Source organism: Phoxinus phoxinus (genome assembly GCF_949152265.1).
Source record: "Phoxinus phoxinus genome assembly, chromosome: 5".
Taxonomy (NCBI): Eukaryota; Metazoa; Chordata; class Actinopteri; order Cypriniformes; family Leuciscidae; genus Phoxinus; species Phoxinus phoxinus.
In genome coordinates, this window is record NC_136880.1 from 10,972,554 (window position 1) to 10,988,274 (window position 15,721).

At 40.4% G+C, this 15,721-nt stretch overlaps 1 protein-coding gene across 1 annotated transcript; it reads left to right on the plus strand.

The window, feature by feature from the left end:
• Positions 1 to 14,383: 14,383 nt before the first annotated feature.
• On the plus strand, positions 14,384 to 15,340 carry LOC306998946 (uncharacterized protein; the record flags this gene model as incomplete). The annotated part of the gene is made up of 1 exon (XM_079613345.1): positions 14,384 to 15,340. One exon carries the CDS (start codon positions 14,384 to 14,386, stop codon positions 15,338 to 15,340), a length of 957 nt encoding a protein of 318 aa, XP_079469471.1.
• Between the last annotated feature and the right edge of the window lie 381 nt (positions 15,341 to 15,721).

Consider the following 15,721-nt stretch of genomic DNA (forward strand, 5'->3'; position numbering starts at 1 on the left):
CAAAAAGTGCGCTGCTTTCTTAATTTTGGGGGGAGAGACTTATTGGTATCCTGCTAGCAAAGGGGCGGAGTTATAACCCTCAATCTCCAAGAACATGTTTGAGTTCGGGATCGATTCTACGAGCCCCCTACGAGATTAGGTAGGATAATGAAGAGTGAAGGACACTGCAAACATATTCTGAGAGAGGTCCAATGCAAGCCACATGTAAGCTGCCATTTTCTTGACCCATGCGTTCTCTCTAGGTTTTTTCAAACAAAGCAGAAGCAGCACACAAAAGAAACATCTCCCTCTATCAATACAGTTGTGAGTCTCCAAACCCATAGAACCCAATGTCAGTCGAAGGGTTACCTCTCTCATCAGCCCAATCTTTTACAACACATTATGGTGAACTTTATCGCCGTCATGTTAATGAGAGCGGGTGAAAATCACCAAAATACCGCTTCCGACAGCTGAGGATGCGTGACGAGGTGGCCGAGTGGTTAAGGCGATGGACTGCTAATCCATTGTGCTCTGCACGCGTGGGTTTGAATCCCATTCTGCTTGTTATCATCAGGTGTCTTCAATAATGCTCAACCATAACTCAATTAATCACTTAATTATCTAATTAACTTTAACACTGCTTCTGTGTTAATTTAACACTGGGGATTCTGCTGTGTAAAAAGTAGTTTTTTCCAAAATAAAAATGCTAGTTGTACCAAAATAAGAAAATGATTTATGGTCTCTATAATAAACAATATTTGAACTTTGTTTGAATGTAAAAAAAATTATTGGGTTAAAGAACTATTTTGATTTATATTAAATACAATTTTAACGTTTTAACCAAATCAAAAATATAGCTTGAGAAAAACTAATAAATTTAGCTGTAACAAATTACAGCAATGTTTTTAGGTTGGTCCAAAGTATCATTTTTTTCAGTGTAGTGAAAAGGTCAACCGCATGGGTACCGCTCATGGTGACCTTTAGCCGAATTTCATTTTAATTCTAACTGCAGAAATAGCTCATGTTCATTTCTGAAAACATTGTTGAGGTCAGGATAAATACAAGAGGCCCTCTGGTGCATGGGTATGACCAACAGAAATGCATAAACACATTCTAGGGAATGTCCAAATACTGGCTACAAGAGCCTTCTTCAAGTTCATGCTTTCGTCACCACAGCAAGAGCACAATAATTTTTTCCAACAAATCACAAAGTCTCCTAAGAGACCAGCAAAAATTGCACAGGCTGACTATATTTCAAGTCATCCCAGCGGGGTATTGGGTAAAGTTTTCAAACAGCAAAGATCACGTCTCGGATGAGCCTCATAGACTACGATATTGCCTCTGCGAAAGAATGCCAGTTAAGGTAGAAACGTCTCCTGCGCTTTTATCTGGACATGGAACGACAGGGTGGTATCAAGCTTTAAACTGCCATGTAATCAGCCTTTTGGCACTGATGGCTGCATGGTGTGTCTACCAAACAGGCGAGTGATATGCACAAACAGGTTTATTCATTGTTCTCTCTTCACTCAAAGAACAAAAAGTGCGCTGCTTTCTTAATTTTGGGGGGAGAGACTTATTGGTATCCTGCTAGCAAAGGGGCGGAGTTATAACCCTCAATCTCCAAGAACATGTTTGAGTTCAGGATCGATTCTACGAGCCCCCTACGAGGTTAGGTAGGATAATGAAGAGTGAAGGACACTGCAAACATATTCTGAGAGAGGTCCAATGCAAGCCACATGTAAGCTGCCATTTTCTTGACCCATGCGTTCTCTCTAGGTTTTTTCAAACAAAGCAGAAGCAGCACACAAAAGAAACATCTCCCTCTATCAATACAGTTGTGAGTCTCCAAACCCATAGAACCCAATGTCAGTCGAAGGGTTACCTCTCTCATCAGCCCAATCTTTTATAACACATTATGGTGAACTTTATCGCCGTCATGTTAATGAGAGCGGGTGAAAATCACCAAAATACCGCTTCCGACAGTTGAGGATGCGTGACGAGGTGGCCGTTACTTCCAGCGATCGGCCGCCTTCTAACTTCCTAAAACTTCCTAACACTTCCGAACAACATTTGAATACTTCCGAACGAGGTCGGAACGAAAGTCAGAATGAGCGAACACCTCCTAACTAAATCCGAACACATCCTAACGCAAATCCGAAAACTCCGAACAGATGGGGCAAAAGAGCCAATCAATTGCTACCAAACGGTGGGTGAAAGAGCCATTTAGCAAATCTCGCCGCTGATTGGCTGAACTAGTTTTGTCATATTCCAGCTGTTTGCAACCTATTTGCACCTCACGGGTATCTATCCAGACAGAGATATAAGGTATACATCCGTGACACTGACTTTTAACCTATTTGTTTAAACATTAATTCATGATTTTAAATAAAGATAATTTGGATCGGTACGCTGCGTAGCAAGGTAAGTTAATTTAACATTGATGTGTATTGCTAGCTAGCGCTAGTTATGGAGAGATATTATTAATTTCTAAACCATTTTTAAGTTTTACTAAGTGTTAACAATGAGATTATGTGTTTTTTTCAATCAATTAACACTGCTTTTGTCATTTTTTAAAGATGGACAAAATGTGTCACTAAAAAGTAATTCGGTTTAACAATGAATATAGCTATTTAAAATGACTAATTTGCAGATCATTATTCATGAACAAACCTGATTTGACATTGACGCTGAGATATCGTGTGTGACATAGAAGAAATATAAAATAATGCAATCATTTTATTAGACTACTCTAAACCCTCCAACATATTCAAGTTAAACTTTGCACAGGAAAATGAAAAAAGGGAAAATGTAGAAAAAAAAACTAATCTGCTTTATATTTGTATTTTTGTAGTTCCTTTAGTTATTAAAAACAATATTATTCAATTTAAATATTTTCTATATCGGTTATACAGAATGACTGTCTGCTGCCCTTGACATTATGAATAGTTTAAACAATAAACAGACACAAATAGCTACCAAAGCACATTTTATTGTACATATAATATTACTACTTCAAACATTAAAACTTTTCATTGTAATTGGAACAAAGATATTTACATAAAACTCATTTTGTCTTTATAAACCCCATGTCTATACTATGTTTGATGTAAATATAATTAAATCCTTTTGGATTTAGTAAAAGGGATAAAGTATGACTACCTTAATGTTATATCCTAAAATGTTAATGTTAAGTTTATTTTCCATGACTCATCTCCAAAAGCCATGCAAGACAGGATAGATAAAAACAAACAAAAACAAACAATAAGAAAAAGACATACAAAGACATACATACTTTGGATGTCATATATTTTATTTTTATTATTAACATTATGGCCTTTGGACAAAAAAAAATTACACTTCACGTCATTAATCCATTAACACAGCCGATAGCTACTGCCAAGAAATGCACTACATTGATTTGTTCCACAATATTTTCAGATATGACCAAAACAGGCAAATCCTCCGCCTATTGGAAGGACATCTGCCATAGGTATGCCCAGGGCACCTTCCAGTTCAGTACAGGCAAAAGGCCTAGAAGCAAAAAATGGAAGGAGGTCCTGGAGCGAATTGATGCCTGTCCCCTGCAAATGGGGAATAAGGTGGACTTGTTTGGCAGGAACATACTGTGCACTTGTGGCTTCCATAAGGTACACTGTTAGCCCTTACTGTAGAAAAAGCCCAAATTCTTACAATATTATACCATTTTCCATTAAAACAGTAATATACTGGAATATACCTACAGGAATATACTGTGAATTAACAGCGCTCAAAGTCGACACTCAGAGGCTGTGTTCCCAATCTCACCCTATACCCTCATTCACTATTCCCTACATTAGTTCACTAATATAGTCCACTTGAATGAAAAGAAGTGAGTGAATTGAGACACTGATGAACCCACCTGATAAGCAGAATCACTGAAGGACAGAGAAACAAGAACAGAAAAAAGAGAAACACAAGAACTACAACTGACTTCCAGCCACACTGAGTGTGAAACCAGTTTAACATTATTTATTTCAAGTTATTGTTGAGAATGAACAGGGATTTAGTTCATAATAAAGTTGTTGTCACCATGATGGAGATCAGTATTTGCTTTAGTTGGTCTCTTGTACCTTGACTTAAAAACTTTGTCCATTCATCTCTCTTCGGCTACTGTAACAGTGAGTTTATAAAGCTCATTTGCTACAGCAAGAAAAAGTCAAGAGAAAGTTGATCAGGTGTTTACCTTTTATGGCTTTGTGATGATGTCATAATCATTCATGAGTTTTTGCTCTTTTTTGTATGTAAGCTATGAATTTATGGGTTTAATACCAAATTATCTGATAATCTACAACATGAAATCCAGCAAGATTTCTTTAATCAGGTCAACTGAATAATTTTTAAATCATATAGTGCATTAAAATTTTATTATCTCCTGTTTGTCTCAGGCACACACAGACATCAACAATCAGCGTATGAATCTCAAAAATGGTGATGATCAAAAGTTTCATGTCGCAATGCATGCTGGGTACCAGGATAGTATAAAACTCCCAGCATGCTCTGCTGCATGAATAAAAAAATGTAAAAAAAATATTCCCACCATTGTTGAGATGCATGTTCTAATTTGTGATATCTCTGTGTTTCTACAAGACAGTGTAGCTCTGTTGTTTTAGGTTATGCTTGTGTTATAATTAAATTAGTCATTGTTGCTGTTGTTTCACAGTGATGGTAACATAACACTTTTGATTGACAATAAAACTCTGTATGAGTGAGAATTAACTACTTAGTGAATGGACAGGCTATTTAGTGATTTTGTCATGATAGTGAATATAACCGCAATCATTCACAAACTGTGTGTGTAAACAAGTGTGACTTGCAAAAACACAGTTCAAGCAGCAAGAGAAAACATAATGTTATGGCATCAGCGACCCAACTAAAGCAAACACTGATCTCTATAATGGTAACTTCAAATCAAACATTTTAAATTAAACATCTCAATAACAACTTCTGTAGATGGATGACAGAAATAAAGTCAAACTGGTTAATAATACGTGTAATAATGTGTTATGGCTGGAAGTCAGTTGTAGTTCTTGTGTTTCTCTATTTTCTGTTCTTGTGTTCCTCTTTCCTTCAGTGATTCTGCTTGTTAACAGCAGGTGTTCATCACGAGTGCTCAACAATCACTTACATATTCACTTAATGATCTTAATTATCTCACTGCAACACTGCGTCAATGTTACTTTTTACTCTTTGTAGTGTGGATTTTCCTGTGGGGTTGAAAGGGTTAACAGTGTAAGATAAAAAGACACACCCACGAAAAGTATTTAAACAGTAATAAACTGTAAGTTATAAAACAGGTTTATACTGGCAACACTGTTGCCAGTAGTTTACTGTAAAATGTAGTTTTTTGGGTCACCATTGTGCTGAAGAGTAGAGCCTGTGCTTCAGTCCAGCAGAAGATCTAGAAACATCGATGATACGCTGCATGTTGCTTTATTTAACAGGCGGTGACTGTAATTGCTGGTCAAGTGGAAATCTCTTTATGTACTTATGTTTTTTAGTGGTTTCTAATGAAAGTTCTTAACTCTTTTCTCACATTATTAATGCGTTACACATTTTAGTTAATACATTTAAATGACAGTTGGTCAATTATGGCAGTCAGTTTCTGCAAGTGAAATTAGTTTTAACTCGAGTTTTAATTTAGTGCATTTTACAGTAACAAACGGTATATTACAGTAAAATACTGTAGATTACAGTAAAGAACTGTACAATTAACAGTAAATTACTGGCAACAGTGTTGCCAGTATTTTACTGTAAAAAAACCCGGTAAGGTCTAACAGTGTAGGTATATGATATGATATATCAAAGTCTTGATAAGTTCCTGTATCATGTATTATACTATTTTATGGACCATCCCCTGATCTATTCTCAGAGTGCACAGTTCTCCAGAATAATTGGTGAAATTATTTAACATGAATAGTATGGCCTTCTTTTTTTCCTAATCTTCATTTTCTTTCAGTCAACAGATCAGGCCTTGATTGAGGCACTCCACCACCACGACACTCTCCATCCCCGCGGCCCACTCCACCACCACAAAGCTCTCCATCCCCGCGGCCCACTCCACCACCACAAAGCTCTCCATCCCCGCGGCCCACTCCACCACCACAACGCTCTCCATCCCCGCGGCCCACTCCACCACTACAAAGCTCTCCATCCCCGCGGCCCACTCCACCACCACCACGCTCTCCATCCCCGCGGCCCACTCCACCACTACAAAGCTCTCCATCCCCGCGGCCCACTCCACCACCACAAAGCTTTCCATCCCCGCGGCCCACTCCACCACCACAAAGCTCTCCATCCCCGCGGCCCACTACACCACCACAAAGCTCTCCATCCCGCGGCCCACTACACCACCACAAAGCTCTCCATCCCCGCGGCCCACTCCATCTTCGCGGCCCACTCCATCCTCATGTCCAGCAACCTCACTTCAGCCCACACCATCTCTGCTTCAGGCTGTTACTGATTGGGAGAGCTTTCTTCCCAGTCAGTTCAAGAGAGTCCTTCAGCCAGCAGATTGGGTATGGATTGCCAAGTGCCTCTATGAGCCCACAGGGCAGCTGAGGCAGAAGTTCCAGGCGAACTGGTTTTATCCACCAACGCAGCCCAAGCCGTCTCCTCCTGAGCCCGGCTGGTACTTCAGACAGAGGATGTTCTTGTGGGCTCCAATGAGGATGTGGGGCATTCCTCTTAAATGCCCACAATGTGGCCGAAAGATGCACCATTCAGGGATCTACCCAAAGGTCAGGGAGGTGATCGACATGGATAGCCGCTACTACCTGCTGGGTGGGGACTATCCACGCTGCAGTGCATGCATGTTGCCAGTCTGCCCATGGAGCAATGACATCCTTTCGCAACTGGATGTGGCACACAGGACCATGTTCCCAGCTGTGCTGACCACTAAGCTAGCCCTGGACAGGAAATGTGTGACCTTCCTCTGGCCAAGGACCATTGGCAACAGTTCCTCCTACCTCCAGTCAGCAATAGAGGAAGTCCACAGTGAGGAGTGGGCACGACGGACCATCCACTACCTCTCTGACTGTGAGAATCATTTGCGAAAGGTTGCCCTAGTCCAAACTGCAACGGCCCCTGCCTTTACCGCACCTGAATCCTTCAGGCCACTTCCACTTGCCCAGTGGTTTGAGACTGTCCACTCCAACGACATCCTCAGCCATCTGGACGAGATGAAGGGGGGGATTACCTCCACTTATGGCCGAATCCTAAAGATCGATTCTACTAAGAAGGTACAATACATGAAGTTTATTTTCAGCCATCCATGTTAAGTAATTGGAATAGATATAGTTTCCTTATAATGATGAAAAAGTGTGCATTTGTGTTATATATATTGTAATGCTTCATAACAAAAAGAAGCCTGTCATAATTATAATTAAGCCTGTCCTTATATAATTAAGCCTGTCAGAATGTCTTTATGTTTCCTTATGTTTGTTTTTCAGATCACCAAAAAGCTGGCTGGTGGCATTGGGGACACGGCTGCATGGATGACCAACATTGGCAATGAGCTCGGCCAGGTTCTGAACAGTGTTCTGACAACAGCTGAAGGCGCAGGACTGGAGGAGCTGTGCCAGGGCGTCGTCAGACGCTACCAGAATGCTGGTGAGCCAGAGCCTGAGGTCATCTATGTTGACCGGGATTGCTGCAGTCAGTCAGGTGGGATTTTCAAATGGCTACTGTGCATTGCAATATATTTTTCAAAAGTTAATAGTGGTGTGAAAAGAGTTCCCCTTTCCCTATTGGTGATGGTAATTAGTATGTAATGTAATTGTAATAAATTATAATGACTGAAAAGTATGTTGAAGTGAAATGCATGCTTTTTGACCCCCAACCTGTAATCTGTGGTGGGGGCCTCAAACCTCAGGACATTTGATGTCTGCTTAATGTCTAATTTAAACAGCATGAGCCAACGCGTCCTTGGATGGGGTTTGATGCCAGAATTCACCCCTCCAGGAAAACCCACTGGTCAAATATCAGGGCAATGCTGAGCAATGGAGTATTTCTCTCTCTCTCTCTCTCTCTCTCTCCTGTGTGTGTGTGTGTGTGTGTGTGTTAAATGTTTTAACAATGTGTTAAAAATTATTGCAGGGGAGCGCATTGCGGTGGAATACTTGTTGGTCCAGTCCAATAGAGGCGACCAGTTGATTGCACACCACAATGTCATACCTGAAGTACCCCCAGAGGAGCCCGAAGATGAGAGTGAAATTGACACAACTGTGTGCCATGCAGCTGACCTTAGGGCTGATGACTCTGACCTTTCAGTAGCTGACGTGGAGGCCCAGGTGACCAGTCAGGTTAGTGACACTGGACCCAAATCCCCTGATGAGGATGTCAGTGAGGAACAGGAGGATGACACAACAATTCCTAGCACATCAGGCCAGGTAATGTTGCAATCCGGTACTATCTTTTACTTTAAAAAAAATGATCTGGTGAAGTGTAAAACACCTATTGTCAACTGGTTGTAAAGTTAATATATACATGTACATTGAAAAATAATTACTACAACATCGTATATTTATTGGACTGTGGTTTGCTTTTTCCTCAATTTTCAGAGTATACAGTGTGATTCCAGAGATGTCTTGGGCTGGGAGGCAGTTGATGCCCTGGCAGCCTACCTGGTTGGCGTAAACCGAACCATAACTGCCTTGTCATTACAAGAGGAGGCCAAAATAATCCAGCTGTACATGGCTCTGCATGCCATGGACAAGGTACCGTCCAAATACAGCCAGAGGGTTAAGAAGACGACTTTGCCATGGACCTTGGAGAGCATCTAGGAAGCGGAGTGGCTCTGCTCCAGGACAGCAGGCAGCGGAGAGGTAATTTGACTATTTTGATCTTCACTAGTTTATTACTCAGTATACAGTCCAGATTATATTATCCTTCTTTTCCATAGACTGTTCATGACTCATGGGCAGGTGGCTCAGGACCCTGAAGTCCACAGGGTCAGTGAATGTGTTTGCTTACGTCTTTTAAAAGAGTTTCAGCAAGCACGGAACAGGCCCAAGGACACACAGGGAAAAACTCTGCCAATTCCACAATCTATTGTGGTGGTATATAGCCACTTGAAACAGCTTCTGGAGGACAGCAGAGCGGTTCTAGGACAGACTAATCTGGTTCTAGTCCCAATAAACACCACTACTGTCTCCTCGTGGTGAGTCTTCTTTTGCGCAATACTTTTATACAAATCATAGTAGTATATCAAGATTGTACTTATAAAATTATACTTCCATGTTTCCATTAATAATTATACTAAGTAAAGACAATGGGCTTTAATCCATTAAAATTACTTCAAGCTGAAGAATGTTTCTCTTGCAGAATACTAAGAAGACAGAAACGTGTGGACAGAGACATGCTGCTGCAGGGTACTGCACTGCCCAAACAATTATATTTGTCAAAGGAGTCACTTCCTGAGGTGCGCGCACTTCCAGCTGCTCCAGCACAGCACGGGCATGAGGCCATGGTATTTAAGGAGCCAGTAAATCAAGAGGGAGAGGCCTTCATTCGTGAGCGTATCTCCAACAGGTGCCCACTGCCCACCCCTCCTCCTGGATCTTACTCGCCATTTCCCATATACCCACCAGCACCACACTTTGCATTTCCCACTCTTGGGCCCTACCAATCCTTTCCCAGCTACCCACCAGGTCTACCAGTGCCTCAGTCTTCCCAGTTTATGCCCCCTCCCCATTTCCAGCCACTTCCCCAGTTTCAGCCACCTTCCCAGTTTCAGCCACCTTCCCAGTTTCAGCCACCTCTCCAGTTCCAGTCACCTCCCCATTTCCAGCCACTTCCCCAGTTTCAGCCACCTTCCCAGTTTCAGCCACCTTCCCAGTTTCAGCCACCTCCCCAGTTCCAGCCACATCTCCAGTTCCAGTCACCTCCCCAGTTCCAGTCACCTCCCCAGTTCCAGTCACCTCCCCAGTTCCAGTCACCTCCCCAGTTCCAGTCACCTGATAACCTGCCTCCACAAACTCAGCCCAGGCAGCGCACCTGGAGAAGGCAGAAAGCTGCCCAAGAGGATGAGGAGCGAGTGGCTAGGGGTGAACCACCACGGAAACGGCTGGCGAAGGATATGTATCACTATATCTGCAAGCAGTGTGGGCTGGCAAAAAATAAGACAACTGGCCACACTCAGCTGAAGGGCCGGTGGTATTGTCCAGCCTCAGGCCTCTCTATTGCACAATGGAGGGAGAATGTACATGGAGGTCTTTGATTTTATTTAATTGGTGTAATGTTTTTATAGTTTTATAAAGTTCTGTTTTTAATTGTGTTTAACCTTTTGTTTTTAGTTGCTGTGTTTACAGTCATTGTGGTGTAAAAGTAACACAACTCTTGTGGTGTAATAGTAACACAACCATCCTTTGGGTGGAAGATTCCAGGTGCAAGTCCTGGCAAGAGTGTGTGGTGTGTTTGTCAGATCAGTGTTTTATTTTTTATTTTTTTTATACATTTTAAATTATAAATAGTCAAAAATCTATTTTATTTAAATCCTTTGTGAGTGTTCATGAAGTGTGATGGATATTTAAACATTTTTCTTCTTTTTTATTTTTCTTTTCCCCCCCTTTCCCCCCTCCCCCTTTCCCCCTCTCTTCCCCCCCCCTTTCCCCCTCTCTTTCCATTGTTGAGATTCACAGGCTGATTATTGATGTCAAATTTGTCTAAATAAATAAAAAATCCTACGTTTTTTGATCAGAACAACTTTAAAAATATATTTTGATAATACTGAAAATGCTGATAACCATTTAGAATTAAAGGGCTGCTATAATCAACAATGTAAAGCTATCTCTCTATGTGAGATTTTTAATTCAGGTCAAATAATGATTATTTAATATAACCAACTTCACCTGATCACAATTTTATTCTAAAAAGTACTTATGTACATTATGTACAGTGAGGCAGGTTTCCTAAATACAATCATTATAATGCACTTTTTATTGTTGCTAAAGTACAATCAATAGCATTAGAACACATAATGTGAGAGATATTTGCTGGTACATCTGTAGTTTGCAAAAATGTAGTTGTCTGTTGTTGTGGAAAATTCTAAGTCTTCAAAGTCTGGTTCAGGTTTCAAAGAAGTTCTAACAGAGTCGAAGTTTCAGGTCTCAGAAGAATCAACTTTATTGAGCATTCAACAAAGTGAGATGGTAGCTAGACATCTGATTTCTACATGGCTGGTTTACACGGTTATACTTTTTCTTATCTCCAAATGTCCAATTAGTGGTCTTCACACTATCTCTTAGTGGTTGCTCCTCCTTGCCACCATTAGAAGTTACTACCCACTTGGCCTACTTCTAAGTGTGGGCAACCTTCAGCGCATGCGTTATTTTAAAAAAATCATATGTTTTCTGGGTACTTTCTCAACAATGTCATCTCGGGACAAGCTTTTACTTTCCCAGCAATGTTATCTCAGAACAAGCTTCTTCTAGTTACTTTCCACTAGCTTTTACTTTCTCATCAATGTTATCTCAGGACAAGCTTCTTCTTAGCTACTTTCCAAGGCCGTCTTTTCATAACCAATTCAGCTGACCCTTTACTTACATCTTGTTTTTCTCATTTTGCACCATTGAAACTTAGAGCTTATGTATGTGATAGATGGATTTCTCCAACACTGTTTGCACACAATGAAAAAAAAGACAACTTTTTAGATGGTCCCTGTCTTGTTCACCGCACTACATTGGACATTCAGAGAACATTCGCAAGTTTGTATGCCATTAAAACAATACTTGCCCATTTTGATCGATTGTGGAAAATGTTGTAGTTCACCATCCTTGTCCTAAAGATCATGTAGCTGCTTTTATTTGGCAAAAATGTGCTTTATTGCATATGTTATTGAGACACTTTTTAAGCAAAAAAGTGTAAATGTGCGAATATAAAACCAACTTTACCTAAGTGTGGCACTGACCTGCCATTTCGATTGTTCATCGATTTTTGGAAATGTTCCCACGACATAGTTCACCAATATAGTTAAGCTAACGTTAGTTGGCACAGGAAAGCGAGGAAACGGAAGTGCCGCACAAAAAAACGGAAGTTCGACCCATATTTACTTCCGCGTTCGAAAATAAGGCGAATAGACTAATAGCGGTTTCAAAGCAGATCCACACAGTTTAGTTTCTTCTTCCCTTTTTTGATAGTTCGCACCAATTTCGCGCATTACCGCCACCTACAGTACCCTCTCAAAGTTTATGCAACAGCGCTGCGTGTTCAGCTCATGTAGTTCATCTCTGGTTTAAAAATAAATAATGAAAATACACAACCAAAAAGCAGATTTCATTTAATTTAAACCCATGAGATGTCACTTGACTTGAAATAATAGGCCATTTATGAAAACTGTAGGTAAACATAAAAAAAATAAACATAAAAATGACCACATAATCCCACAGCCTATTTTATATTAGGCTATATTAGTAGCCTAAACTGTAGAAAAGGAAAAGTTCACCCATAAAAAAAATATATTCTTAATGTGAACTCATATAGCTTATTTGTTCTTATTTTCAGATGTTATCATATGGCGCTTTTCCACTGCATGGTACGGCTCGGAGCGGTTCGACTCGGCGCGGAATGGTTCGGCTCGCTTCGCTTTTCCACTTCGTGGTACGACTCGACTCGGTACGGCACGGTTCGGTTTGCTTTGGCTCGGTTGCTTTTCCACTACAGTAGTACCGCTTCAAAGTGGGTGGGACTGATCGTTAATAGTTGCCGCCTCTACTGTCATGACATCATCCTAAACGCGCCACATTTCAAACGCACAACACAGGAACAATGGAGCCTATCGAGGGGATGGTGTTCTTGATTCTCGGCATGTGGATGTTTTTAACTTCAAGACGGAGAAATGTGTTTAACCCTTGTGCATCGTTCAAATTTCCATCCTTTCGTTATGTTCGTGGCTGAAAACAGCCACTACTTTAAACTGCTGTAAAAATTGATCAGATAAATATTTTTTTGAATTTTTTTTTGCACAAATCTATTAATCAACCTCAGTCCTGTTCAAAACTACTAAATGTTTTTTAAAAAATCAAGATTTTAACTCTTTAATTGCCAAATTCATAAATTATGTCACTGATTTTGGGGGGAAAAAAACACAAAATTACTTATTTTCAATATAAAATGTGATTGTGGACTGGATTTTTTTTTACCTTTTATCACAGTCTTGGACATTTCAAAGATTAGAAACAAGGGTCCACACACACACACACACACACTTTATTATGCTATTATACTCCATATAACTCCATGTAAAAGCCAGAAACTAAGCTTTTTTTTGCACAGGCCTGTATAAAGGGTTAATGGTGCCACCTGGTTATCAACAGTAAAAATTACTAATTTTACCTCTTCCCAACAGGGAAAACCACCAACAATCAAAAATGCATGATTTTATGGTGTCATGGCTTTGCAATCAAAAAATGTGGTTATAATGGAAGTCAATGGGGCAAAAACAGCCACGAACAGTACATGAGGGAGAAAAAGTTAAAATCTGATGCTGCACAAAAACTAACAATGCATCAAAACCAATGTTGTTTCTAATCTTTGACATGTCCAAGACTGTGATAAAAGGTTAAAAAAAATCCAGTCCACAATCACATTTTATATTGAAAATAAGTAATTTTGTGTTCCCCCCCCCCCCCCCCCCCCCCAAATCAGTGACATAATTTATGAATTTAGCAATTAAAGAGTTAAAATCGTAATTTTTTTAAAAACATTTAGTAGTTTTGAACAGGACTGAGGTTGATTAATAGATTTATGCAAAAAAAAAATCCAAAAAATATTTATCTGATAAATTTTTACAGCAGTTTAAAGTGGCTGAAAACAGCCACTACATAACGAAAGGGTAGTGAATTTGCCCAGAGTGTACTGTTGAGTTTTTGAAAAATTTCAAAGCATTTTCCCAAAATGTGTGTCAAAATAAGATTTGTCACCAAAAATCATTCCATTTGCTGAAACACAGAGAAAGTTATGGCCAAAATAAGACAAAAAAATACCCCATAGTGGCTGAAAACAGCCCCAACAGCACATAAGGGTTAAAATGAGGCTGATGGCAGCAAAACAAATTACTGCAAAAAAAAAAAAAAGAGTCTGGGAACTCTTACAACGGAGCGAAGATGACGACATCACTCGGTTTGCCCGACGGCGCACGAGGGTAAGCTAATCTTGTTTAGGGTCTCAATCGCTATATTGTCACAAAGCATATTATGAATTTAGCTGCCAACTTTATGTATTAAAATGTGTACTCTGTGTATTTCAGATGTATCATATTTCGCAAATTCGCCACCACAGACCATCTGTTTGGACATTTAACAGAGCTTCTGAGTGGTGGGATGTGATTGTTCCTGGGTTTACAAACACGCAGTGGTTGGAGAACTTTAGAATGTCGGAAGAAACGTTTATTTACGTGTGCAACAAACTGCGTCCTGCGATGGAGAGACGGGACACAAACTTCCGCGTGTGTGTACCTCTAAAGAAGAGAGTAGCCATTGCACTGTGGAAGCTTGCAAACGGCTCTGAGTACAGAAGTGTTGGACATCTTTTTGGAGCAAGCATTTCAACTGTGTGTCGGTGTGTTCAGGAGTTCTGTGCTGCAGCAGAGACGTTGTTGGTACCAGAAAAAATTTGTTTTCCAGATCAGGAGAGGTTTAAAGAAATGGCTGCCTACGTTGAGAACAGATGGGGACTCCCACAGTGTATTGGTGCTATTGATGGATCACACATACCCATAATAGCACCACAAGACTATCACTGTGACTATTTCAACCGTAAAGGCTGGCACTTCATCATCCTTCAAGGTGTTGTGGATGGAAAGGGACTTTTCTGGAATGTTTTCACAGGACTGCCTGGAAGCCTGCATGATGCCCGGGTTTTGAGACTGTCCACACTGTGGGAGGTGGCAAGCCGTGGAAACCACATACCAGCTAGCACCAAAAACATTGTTGGGGTGAATGTTGGCTACTACATCCTTGGAGACTCTGCCTATCCCTTGCAAAACTGGCTATTAAAACCATTCATTGACACTGGACGGCTAACAGCGGAACAGCGGGTCTACAACGTGAAAATCTCCAGAGCACGTGTAGTGGTTGAAAATGCTTTTGGTAGATTAAAAGGAAGATGGCGTTGCCTTATGAAAAGAAATGACTGTGCGGTCGACCTTGTGAAATCTATGGTGCTGACATGCTGTGCTCTACATAACCTTTGTGAGAGTCATGGAGAGGCCTATGAGAGTGCATGGGATCCACCTTCAGCAGCAGAGCCTGTGCTGGGACTGGCACAGCCTGTAGAGGAGGAGGGCAGGGATGTCCGTGAGGCTCTGATGCGTTACTTGAATAGCTGACTATGTCTGTTCTGTAAAGTGTGTTGTCAATAAACTTTTGTGCAGTATTTGAAAAAAGTTTCCCTTGCATATTTATTTACCCATTTATTATAAATAAATATAATATTAATAATAAATAGCATCATTAATATAAAGATGTAAGACTCCAGCTTTGATATTTGACCAGTTTATGATAAATCTGCTTTGCAGTGACATTAAATTCTTAATTTATTCCAGGAGTGCAAAATTATTAATCTGTAACATTTGATATTTTGAATAGGAATTATCACTCATAATACAGTCAATCATGTTTTCTCAGGTTTGTGTTCACTTACATGCAATATACAGCATTCATCAGGGCTCTTATCCAATTGTGTGCATATTTGGAGAAATAATCACATG